Source organism: Nerophis lumbriciformis, linkage group LG32 (genome assembly GCF_033978685.3).
Source record: "Nerophis lumbriciformis linkage group LG32, RoL_Nlum_v2.1, whole genome shotgun sequence".
NCBI classification, from domain to species: Eukaryota; Metazoa; Chordata; class Actinopteri; order Syngnathiformes; family Syngnathidae; genus Nerophis; species Nerophis lumbriciformis.
In genome coordinates, this window is record NC_084579.2 from 15,161,164 (window position 1) to 15,173,930 (window position 12,767).

A 12,767-nucleotide genomic window follows, 5' to 3' on the forward strand; every position below is an offset into this window, starting at 1 on the left:
ACGACTGGGATCCCTTTTCTGCTGCAGCCTTCATCCGCCATCCAGCCGTTGTCAATCAATCAATCAATGTTTATTTATATAGCCCTAAATCACAAAAGTCTCAAAGGGCTGTACAAGCCACAACGACATCCTCGGTACAGAGCCCACATAAGGGACGTCGATATGAATGACTATGAGAAGCCGCATAAGTGGGTAACCCCCTCTCTCTAGGGGAGACCGAAAGCAATGGATGTCGAGTGACATAATATTGTGGAAGAACAGTCCTTAGTGGATCTAACATAGTAGTGAGAGTCCAGTTCATAGTAGGGCCAGCAGGAGACCAGCAGGAGACCATCCCGAGCGGAGACGGGTCAGCAGCACAGAGATGTCCCCAACCGATGCACAGGCGAGCGGTCCACCCCGTGTCCCAACTCTGGACAGCCAGCACGCCAGCACTTCATCCATGATCACCGGAACCGGAATAAGCCGGCGAGGAGGCAGAGGAGAAAAGAAAAGAAACAGCAGATCAACTGGTCTAAAAAGGGGGGTCTATTTAAAGGCTAGAGTATACAAATGAGTTTTAAGATGGGACTTAAATGCTTCTACTGAGGTAGCATCTCTAACTGTTACCGGAAGGGCATTCCAGAGTATAACTTGAGGTTTTCCATCAAGCATGGAGTGATAGTTTAATAACTTATAAACACATGCTTACCTTAGCTAAAGCTAAATATTACTCAAATCTCATCCACCTCAACAAAAATGATCCTAAATGTTGTGACGCTAATAGGGTTAGCAATCATCCTCCGCCTGTTCTACCGTTGAGGTCTTGGGTTGCTATTTCCCCATAACTGGGCCCACATGGATGTGGGGGTACCTTCTTCCGCCATCGCAGCCGTTGTGGTAGTTCTTAAATCTACCGTCTTCCGCCTGCTCCGCCGTTGAGGTATTCACCGTATCCCTGGCTAGGGGGCAGTCAGGTACTAGGCCTTTCCCAAGGGCCACCTGGGGTAACAGTAGTAAAAGGGTTAACCTCCTAGTGCCCCAAGACCCCATTGAGGAGCCTCCACTGCCGGATGCACTTTAACATCATGCCCAGGACACTTTTGATTCTATAGTACAAGGGTGGTGTGCCATGTTCATTTTCTCCCCTCATTTCACAAATAAACATCATTAAATGTTTGCCAGAGGGAGGAACGTTCCGGGCTGTAGGCTTTAAACCATAGCCATTAGCTAAGCCTTGCTAAGCCCTTACTTCCTCTTGCAAGTTGGGTGTGAGGGGTTATAGTGCCGAGGTTTATGGCTAAAATATGCCCCATTGAAATTCCAATAGAAAACAAGAGTTCCAAGTGCACCTTCATCGGGACCATGACATAAGACTATAGACAGCGCCAGACGAATCAAATGTACTCAATGTCTGCCAAGTCCAATATTTATATTTATATACCAAGTACAAAATGTAATAAATGCCGATTTACATTAGATTTTTTTTGCTTAGAGGATAATTTTTTGAGGACGTGGAAGACGGCAAGCAGCCAGCAGAGGCATTACTTGAGCACAAACGCCCCCCTGCAAGCGATTGGCTCGAGAAACTATTTTGTGGCTCCCGGTCCAAGCCACTTTGTTTGATTTTTTTGTGTGTGTGCACACTCAGTATGGACAGCTAACAGATCATGAGGAAATATTCTTGGATTTGACAAAACATGTATTGGATTACAATTGCTGACTCTCCAAATGCCCCCGCCGCCCCTCTCCCCCCCGAGTTCTGGATTTCTTGTTGTGTATTATTCCACCCCCAGGAGTTTTGAGGGTGCAAGGTCTACATGCATGTAAGGTCACTTCTGGATCCAGCCTTAATAGTTGCAAGCTGTCAGTTGGACTTGGCATTTAGGGGAGTAGGCGAGCGTATATGGAGAAATGCGTTTTGCGCTCGTAGCCCCTCCACCCCGCACCCTCCTTCTCCTACATCCCAATTTTGGAAGGAATTCCTCTCTTGGATGCTTGGAGCAGTATGCAGAGGGCAGCAATTATATAGTTATATGGCTTGGCCCCTCTAAAACAACTTTAGCTAAATGAGACTATATGTTTTTCTGTCTGCTTTGGTGGTCGTCGGCTCTCCGGTTGCCTCCCAGTTTCTCTCCGTGCTGTTTACGCCTCTCAAAGCCTGGCGCGGAATCACGCTCAATACGCGATTTGTAACGTGTCATGACTGATGTTTGTGTCCGGGCTGATGGTCGGCCACTGCCAGCACTGACCACCAAGCATTTTAAGCATTTCGTACAGCTGATGTTACAGATTCAGAGCATGTTATGATGTGTTAGGGGCAGGGGTAGGGTGGTGCGGGGGCAAAGCACATTTTCGCTACTTTGGTCGTCTGTCTTCACTTATTGAATATGCTTACGTGTTAAGAGGTCAATGGCGCTGACTTTCAAGTCAGCAACCACACGGTTGTTGGTATTGGTTGTAATGATATCCAGGGCAGCTTTCCTACCTTCTCACTTTACGTGTTTTTGTCAAGCTACTGCAATCCCGCCGGTAATTGCCAACAATTGAATAAACAGCATCTCACAGTAGTTAACTTAAATGCCAACTTTGGTGGCTCGGAGGGCGTTTAAAAAAAAGTAGGATGGGACTTAGGGATAATGTGAAGGAGGGGGAGCGCAAGGGCTTTTCTCCACAGCTGAGCAAAGATAGAGGACACACTCGCCTCTGTTCGTTTGCATTCTGGCAGTTTGCGGATGTTAAGTGCGAGTACTTATGTAGCCAAACACAGTTATGAGGTATTTTATTTTATTTTTTGCATTTTTTTAAAACAAATTCAAATCTTCTCTCTTCATTTCTGTCAGTTTCGTTTCGATTGTATTTCCTGATATTGTGATGTGTGCAGTTGTAGTCCCCTCAGACTGGGGTGGGCATTTTTCTAGTTTTTAAATTCTGCTAAATGACAGTACTTATCCAAAAAGAGACTGAGGGCATACATCACATCAGTGCTGCTGTAAATATGCATGACCCATTGAATCCATGCTTCTGAAGTTACTAAGTTCTGTATACGATAAGGAGACTATTTTTATACGAGAGGAAAATTAGAACTGCAATAAATATGCAGTAATATGTTGCAAATAATGCATGAGTTGTAATGACAAGTGTTTCCTGAATTCACAAGTTCTGGAAACGGTAAGATGCTTTTTATATCCAAGAGAAGACTGAGGGCAGCAGGAAAATGAGTCCTGCAATAATTTTTGCAGTAATATGTTGTAAATAATGCATCAGTTGTTATGATAACAAGTGTCCTCTGAAGTACTAAGTTCTGGACACGGTAAGGAGATGTTTTTTTATCCAGGAAGAGACTGAGGGCAGCAAGGAAATGAGTGATGCTGTAATATGCTGTTAAGAATAACTCATTTGTGATGATGACAAGTCTCTCCTAAGTTTCCTAAGTTCTGGACACTGTAAGGAGATGTTTTTTTGTTATCCGAGAAGAGACTGAGGGCAGCAAGGAAATGAGTGATGCTGTAATACGCTGTTAAGAATGCCTCATTTGTGATGATGACAAGTCTCTCCTAAGTTTCCTAAGTTCTGGACACGGTAAGGAGATGTTTTTTTGTTATCCGAGAAGAGACTGAGGGCAGCAATGCATGCCTCATTGATTGCATCAGTTGTAATGATGACAAGTGTCTCCTGAAGCTACTAAGCTCTGGAATTGGTATGTAGACAATTTTCATTCAAGAGGAGACTGAGGGCGGCAAGAAAATGAGTGCAGTTCTAAGAGTGCTTCAGTTCTAATGATAAGTGTCTTCTGAAGTTAGTAAGTTCCGGACACGGTAAATAGGTCATTTTTATCCGAGAAGACACTGAGGGCGGCAACGATTGCATCACTTGTAATGATGACAAGTGTCTCCTGAAGCTATTACGTTTTTGACTCAGTATAGAGACTGAGGGCAACAAGAAAATAAGTGCTGATTTAACATACAGCAATTGCTGTAATATATTGCGAGGAAGACCAGTCATCTGCGATAGGTTTGAGGTCCATCAGGAAAAAAAAAATGCCACCCTTGAAAGCAGCATTCATATGCGTGTCAGCATGTTAGTCCAGGGCAGTTCGCAGTCTAACACTAGACTTTACAAACCCTCCTCACTCCCAGCCATGACTGACACGCACAAAGTGAACAGCAATGAGAGAAACACTGTGTTATTCTGACCTGTGCCTGTGATGGAAGGATGAGGCTCTGACAAGGTCAACAACCTTCAGAAGGTCTTTCATGTCGTAGTTAGTGGGTGTCCTACGCCCCCCACCCTCCACTCCGCCCGGCAGCCCCCCTCTAGCAATGGGATATGGGGCGACATGAGGGCCCCCGGGCCCACAAGGCTATTTCCCAGCCACCCTGAGGAGAGACCCTGAAGTCTGGGCCAGATGTGGCAGCTGCCCCCCCCCGCCCCCTACGGTCAAGGTCATGAGGAACCCCGTTCAAATTCGCCACCCACCGTCATTCTCTAGATGGAGAGATAAACAGATTTGGCCTTGGAATGATGGAAAGTGAGATGGGGGGCGGGGGGAGAGTGGGAGGAGCCAAAGGCGCTAACTAAACTGAAGCGCCTCAAAACGCACAATAACGGCGCTCCCGGCAGCTGTTTCTGATGCGAGTCCGGCCCCGGGTCTTGTAAAATCATCCCATGCAGGCCCTTTTTTTTTCTGAGGAGGGGTTCACGCTCGCTCCACCTGGCCCGTCGCACAAACAACTTCTTTTATACGGCCTTTCAAACGGGAAGCGTGCGTCAACGCTCATTCATGTTATTTTACACACCCCGGCCGTCGACAACATGCCTTTTTTTTTCCCTCGCCGGCGACTGCGTGCCGGGGTTTCCTCCGGGCTCCGGGGTTAGAGTTCAAGGTTTGTTTATTGTCATTGCAAACATGTGCCACGTGAGCTCACGCCATTGAGGACGCACATTTATCCACACGTTTTTGGGAAGCTGCAAAGTTCATGCTCTACTGTTATTTACTCCATTATGAATACCGTATTTTTCGGACCATAGGGCGCACCGGATTAAAAGGCGCATTGCCGATTCACATACTTGCCAACCTTGAGACCTCCAATTTCGGGAGGTGGGGGGTGGGGGGCGGGGGGGGGGGGGGGGGGGGGGGGGGGGTGTTTGGGGCGGGGGCGTGGTTAAGAGGGGAGGGGTATATTTACAGCTAGAATTCACCAAGTCAAGTATTTCATATATATATATATATATATATATATATATACATACATATATATATCCCCGCGACCCCGAAGGGAATAAGCGGTAGAACTCTCTAATAACTAAAGTTCCTTGGGTGGATAATTTAAACTCACTACACCGGTATGTTTTAGCGCTTTCATGGCGAGTTTACTGACACATATTAGTAAGAACTTTACACTACTTTATATTAGAAATGGCAACAGTGGAGGATGAATATCCCATAACAAGAAGATAGAGAAAAAGAAGAAGCTTATCGTGCGCAATTTTAACTGTTTAAATGACATTCAGACATTACTTAAATCAATAACGGTGCCGCATCTTATCATCCGTGGCTCAATAATTGCATAAAAGTCGTCTCCTTTCAGTGAAGGAGATTCTCGTTTTTAACACACTGTCGTTTAACACGTCTACAAAATAGTTTTTCCACTCAGGGGGGCAGATATCTTGTCGCCCTCAGTCTCCTTTTGACTAAACAATCGTCTCCTCAATGTGCCTCGTTCTTCTCTGTTGACACAGCATTCTTGTTGCATTTATTTCAATGTTATTTTCCTTTGTTATGAATAAGTATGAAGCCAAATTTCATATATGATGAGACAATTTTACTGCATTTCTCATGTTCTTGCTGCCCTCAGTCTCCCCTCGCGTGACAAATTAAATGCAGAATTTGAATTTGAATGAAGTGTAGTTTTGGTGAAAACAAAAATGCCTGGACGCTTCAGTGTTATATGCCACAGCCTCAACGTTGCTGTAGTAGTTCATTTTCTTGCTGCCCTCAGTCTCCTCTTGCATAAAAGTCATCTTTGTACAGTGCAGAAGTAATTCCAGGAGACCCTCATTCAACAATGTTGTCTTAACACATTTGTAAAATTGTTTTTCCATTGAGGCACTAATTATCTTATAGCCCTCAGTCTCCTTTTGGATAAACAATTGCCTCCTCAATGTGTCTTGTTCTCTTCCATTGAGACAATATTATTTCTGCATTCATGCAGTTATTTCCTCTGTGAATAAGTACAAAGGCCAAATTGCAAAGATAACAATATATTTGTATGTGCATTCCTAATTTTCTTGCCCTCAGTGTCCCCCACCAATGACAAATTAAATTAAGAAATTTAATTTCAAAGAAAAAAGCACATTAGTTTTTTTCTAGACAAAAATGCCTCTGGACGCTGCATTGTCAGCTTTTCTGTGACGGTTCATTTTCTCGCTGCCCGTAGTCTCTTCTTGCATAAAAACCCTCTCCTTACAGTGAAAAAGTAACTATGAGATACCCTCGTTCTCATACACTGTCGTCCCTGCATCTAACACATTTGCAACATACATTTTTTCTACCAAGTTATCTTTCAGCCCTTAGTCTCCTTTTGGATAAAAAGCAACTCCTTAATGTGCCTCTTTCTCCTCCATTGATGCTAAATTAGTGTTGCATTCATTCCAATACTATTTCCTGTGTTATAAATAGGTTTTTACGATAACTTGAACTAAAAGTGATAGCTGTGTCGGACTAGATTAGTAATATTTTTACATTTGCAGTATGTACATTGCATATTGCGCAATGTTAAAGAAGTTAACTATCACTTAAATTCTACTAAATAAAAAATGGGGTACTGATAGGATGTGTTCTTGGTCTTCTGTCTGCCCTTGCCTGACTTGGACCACATGTGGTCCTGCTTCGGCCCGAGGACAAGGGGGACACAACTTTGTGTGCGCAAACAGACACACATACAAACACACACACACACTCTTGTATTTCTTACCTTCTTGAGACCTCTGAAAAATGCCTACCTCTTTAGGACCACCCTTTCTAAATATATAAAGATTTGTATTTACAACAGTAATAATATATTCATACTATGCCAATATAAAAAAAAAAGGTTTGTTGTGTAAAATGATTTGGAATTTCACAAGAAAAAGGTCACAATTTCACAAGAACAACTTAGAATTTTGTCAGTATTATAATAAAAGTCATCATTTTACTCAAAACAAGTCAAAATTTTACAAGAAAAGCTGAACATTTGTGCAATATTATGATAAAAGTTGGAATTTCACTCAATAACAGTCGCAATTTTACAAGAAAAGCTTAAAATGTTTGTCAATTTTATGAAAAGAGTCGTAATTTTACTCACAATTTTATGAGAAAACTTAAAAATGTTGGCAATATTATATTATTAGTCAGAATTTTACTTGGCAAAATTATGACAAAAGTCATAATTTTACTCAAAACATGTCACTATTTTACAAGAACAACAAAAAAATTGACAATATTGTGATACGACTCAGAATTTTATGACAAATGTGACCATTTTGCATTAAAAAGTAATAATTTTACATAAAAAAATTATAATTTTTCGAGAAAATATTGCAATATTACAAAAACAGAAAGAATATGAGAAATTGTTGTCAATTTTGTAAGAAAAAAGTCGACACATTGTGAGAATTTTTTTTTTTTTTGGAATTGGTTTTTAATCTTTATTATTTACTTCAAGTTATTACAGTATGGATCTATATACATGTTTTTGTTATTTTTTTAAATTAATTTTGGCCAAAGGGGGCGCATTTCAATTTCTTAAACTCACTTATTACATATATTGGCCAGAGGGGGTGCAAATGAGACATTCTCTATTAGATGCAAGGGTTTTCCGTATTGGGACCGTGATTTATGTCCTAACTTGTTCACTTGTTCCTCATATAGAAGGTACTTTTCCTTGTTGATGTCTCAAAAAGGGTAGAAATACAAGAACACACACACACACACACACACACACACACGCACACACACTTACCCCAGAGGGGCTGGTAGTCAAGGTGGCAGCTGGTGCCGGTGACGCATTCCTGACGTTGTTTCTGGGGATGGTGGACTCCTAGAGCAATGCCTATTGATGCTAGAGTGCTGTTATTGAAGGACAGCAGCAAAAGTCTGGGAACCACAGAACTTTCCTCCAGAAGGTCTTATCTTTGTCCATGTGATGTCAGATGAAACAAAAAGTGAGCTGTTTGGCCACAATACCCAGCAATATGTTAGGAGGAGAAAAGGTGAGGCTTTTAATCCCATGAACACCGTTCCTACCGTCAAGCATGGTGGTGGTAGTATTATACTCTGGGTCTGTTTTGCTGCCAATGGAACTGGTGCTTTACAGAGAGTAAATGGGACAATGAAAAAGGAGGATTACCTCCAAATTCTTCAGGACAACCTAAAATCATCAGCCTGGCGGTTGGGTCTTGGGCGCAGTTGGGTGTTCCAACAGGACAATGACCCCAAACACACGTCAAAAGTGGTAAAGGAATGGCTAAATCAGGCTAGAATGAAGGTTTTAGAATGGCCTTCCCAAAGTCCTGGCTTAAATGTGTGGACAATGCTGAAGAAACAAGTCCATGTCAGAAAACCAACAAATTTAGCTGAACTGCACCAATTTTGTCAATAGGAGTGGTCAAAAATTCAACCAGAAACTTGCCAGAAGCTTGTGGATGGCTACCAAAATCGCCTTATTGCGGTGAAACTTGCCAAGGGACATGTAACCAAATATTAACATTGCTGTATGTATACTTTTGACCCAGTAGATTTGGTCACATTTTCAGGAGACCCATAATAAATTCATAAAAGAACCAAACTTTATGAATGTTTTTTGTGACCAACAAGTATGTGCTCCAATCACTCTATCACAAAAAAATAAGAGTTGTAGAAATTATTGGAAACTCAAGACAGCCATGACATTATGTTCTTTACAAGTGTATGTAAACTTTTGACCACGACTGTATATATGTATATATATATATATATATATATAGTACAGAGAACTGAATACTACTGGTACGTGTGCTATTCCATTAAAGTCCCTACAAATGATGCGTTCATTGTGGCGCTTTTTTTTTTTTTTTAGTGTGTGTTAATGCAATAATCTTCTTGATGCCCTCAGTGTCCACTCGGATACAAGTTATCATATTATATCTTACAGGAAACTAATTAAAATAGACACTCGTGCTCTTCCATTAAATTTTTTTTTTTTTGCATTCCATTATGTTGGCATTAATGTTCTAGCTGCCCTCAGTCTCCACCTGGATAAAATTTGGCACATGTTATCGTGCAGACAACAGACACTTCTGCTCTTACATTATTGTCCGTACAACTGATGCGTTCACAGTGGCGTGTTTTTTTTTTTGGTTTGTTTTGTTTTGCATTATAGCAGAGCATTGTTTTCGCTTCTCCTCAGTCTCCACACGGATTAAAGTTGTCATACCGCAAAGTAAACTCATTTCCATAGGCACTTTTACTCTTACAATGTTGTCTTTACAACTGATGCATTCAATGTCACATTTTTGTTTTGTTTTTATTTTGCATATAGGTCTATGAATGTTCTCATTCATCTAGGTCATTGTAGCATGGCATTAAGGTTATTGATGTCCTCAGTCTCAACTCAGTTAAAAAGGGTTATATGTGTGTATATATATATATATATAAACATATATATTGTGCAGAAAACAAAATACAACTGGTACCTGTGCTATTCCATTAATATCCCAACAAATGATGCGTTCAATGTGGCGTGTTTTCTTTTTTTAGTGTTTGTTAATGCATTAATGTTCTTGATGCCCTCAGTGTCCACTTGGAAGTTGTCATATTATATCTAGCAGGAAACTAATTTCAATAGGCATGGGTTCTCTTACACTACTGCCCCTACAACTGATGCGTACAATCCTCATGTGTATGTATATATATATATATATATATATATATATATATATATATATATATATATATATATATATATATATATATGCTTTTCAACGTCTTGAACTCTATTGGTCATATATGTTTATGCATGTATGTATATATATATATAAAATCTAGTGTGTATATGTATATATATATATATATATATATATATATATATATATATATATATATATATATATATATATATATATATATATATATATGCTTTTCAACGTCTTGAACTCTATTGGTCATATATGTTTATGCATGTATATATATATATATATATATATATATATATATATATATATATAAAATCTAGTGTGTATATATGTATATATATATATATATATATATATATATATATATATATACCAGTTGTATTTAGTTCTCTGCACTAGATTTTATATATGTATATATATATATATCCATCCATTTTCTACCGCTTATTCCCTTTGGGGTCGCGGGGGGCGCTGGAGCCTATCTCAGCTACAATCGGGCGGAAGGCGGTGTACACCCTGGACAAGTCGCCACCTCATCGCAGGGCCAACACAGATAGACAGACAACATTCACACTCACATTCACACACTAGGGCCAATTTAGTGTTGCCAATCAACTTATCCCCAGGTGCATGTCTTTGGAGGTGGGAGGAAGCCGGAGTACCCGGTGGGAACCCACGCAGTCACGGGGAGAACATGCAAACTCCACACAGAAAGATCCCGAGCCCGGGATTGAACCCAAGACTACTCAGGACCTTCGTATTGTGAGGCAGATGCACTAACCCCTCTGCCACCGTGATATCTCAAATCTAGTATATATATATATATATATATATATATATATATATATATATATATATATATATATATATATATATATATATATATATATATACATACATATATATATATATATATATATATATATATATATATATATATATATATATATATATATATATATATATCAAATCTAGTGCAGAGAACTAAATACAACTGGTACCTGTGCTATTCCATTATTATCCCTACAAATGATGCGTTCAATGTGCCGTGTTTTTTCTTTTTTTCTTTTTTGTGTGTGTGTTAATGCATTAATGTTCTTGATGCCCTCAGTGTCCACTCGGATACAAGTTGTCATATTATATCCTTCAGGAAACTAATTAAAATAGACACTTCTGCTCTTCCATTACATTCCTACAAATGATGCGTTCAATGTGGTGCTGTTTTTTTGTTAGGTTTTTTTTGTGTTATCATTCTAGCTGCCCTCAGTCTCCTCCCGGATAACATTTGTCACATGATATTGTGCAGAGAACTAAATACAACAGACACTTGCTCTTACATTATTGTCCGTACAATGCAATGTGGCCCTTTTTTTTTTTTTTGCGTTATAGCATGGCATTAATGTTCTTGCTGCCCTCAGTCTCATCATGCATAAAAAGGGTGCCTGTACTGTAATTTAAAGGAAACCCTAGTTATTCTCCAATATGACAACTGAAGCAATCAACACGGCATATGTTTCTATGTTTTCCAGAGTAGTACTTAAAAGCTGTACTCCTTTTCTCACTGCCCTTAGTCTCCTCTTGGATAATAAAGGATGAACGATGACAAATGAGAGTAATTTAACTGTCTTTTCCTGTCCACACAGGTGATTCCTTTCCCCATGTCCTGCGACATACGGGGCGAGTGCTCCTGCCGGGATCCTAACGCCATGGAGAACAAAAGAGAAGAGAACGTGTATTCCCTGGGGTGATCAAACCCACAAAGAGAAGGAGGGGCAATTTTCCACGTCCCGAGACATCTTTTGCTCCAACACCACACAGCCAGAGTGACAGAACCCCCCCCCCCCCCCCCCCCCCCCCCCCCCTCCATCTTCATCCTCAATGTTCCTGCACATGCTGCTTTAAACAGGTATACCTCTCCATCCTCGCATACACTCCCCCCGAAACCGGCCGGGACGATCTCGAAAAGACCACCGGACCCCACGGAAGAACTTTCATTTCCACACAGGAAGTAACAAAAACAATCCCTAAACAAAAGCGTCGAGTTCAATGCATAAAAAAAAGTGATTCCAAATGTTGGGGGGGCTTTTTGGATCAATAATTCTAAATATAAAGGAAATGAAGACACATGTTTTGAAGGCATGAGGTTTGGCACAAGCAGTTCTAGTTTCATTTCGGTCAACAACAACAAGAAAGTGTTTTCTTTATCGTCACATGAGAAGGCCGCTTGGTGGGGAACGATACGCTCGTATTTCTCATTTACACGCTGCGGATTCCACACGAAGGCCAACGTGGAATAAACAAATATGAGTGATTGCCCTCAAAACAATATTTCCACCCAATTACTCTTCTTACGTTTTATTCCAAAACCAAACAAAGCGAAGTCAGGAGAAGGTTTCTGCTCTTTTTCCGCACATTTTTTTCACCTGCAGGAACCCAAAAAACTGAAAATACTGTTGACATTTTAAAGTCGGTGCCCTTATTCTCGTCTCGGATAAAAAAGTTTGCGCTTGGACATAAATACGGGAAATGCTCGATCTCGTCAATTGTCGTCCTCAAAGACGGACGCTTTCAATTGTTACCGGTCTTGCGGCCCTCAGTCTCTCCTTGCATAAAAATCATGTCCTTGTCGTGCTGAGAAGTAAATACGGGAGACCCTCGTTCTCTAGTCTCAATTATACTTTTTATGTTTTATTCCAAAACCAAACAAAGCGTGTAGTCAGAAGAAGGTTTGCTTTGCAGCGGCTTCCAGTTTAGCTTTTTTTTCACCTGCACGTGGAATTTTGAACCCAAAAAACTGAAAATACTGTTGAGATTTTAAAGTCGGTGCCCTTATTCTCGTCTCGGATAAAAAGTTA

At 40.5% G+C, this 12,767-nt stretch overlaps 1 protein-coding gene across 1 annotated transcript in view; it reads left to right on the forward strand.

The window, feature by feature from the left end:
- pappaa (pregnancy-associated plasma protein A, pappalysin 1a) overlaps nucleotides 1-11,722 on the forward strand; it is a 288,874-nt gene extending 277,152 nt beyond the window's left edge. The window contains exon 22 of the mRNA XM_061927311.1: nucleotides 11,556-11,722. Within this exon, the coding sequence (XP_061783295.1) occupies nucleotides 11,556-11,660 (105 nt within the window). The 3' untranslated portion in view covers nucleotides 11,661-11,722. The remainder of the gene's footprint in view (nucleotides 1-11,555) is intronic.
- Nucleotides 11,723-12,767: the final 1,045 nt, after the last annotated feature.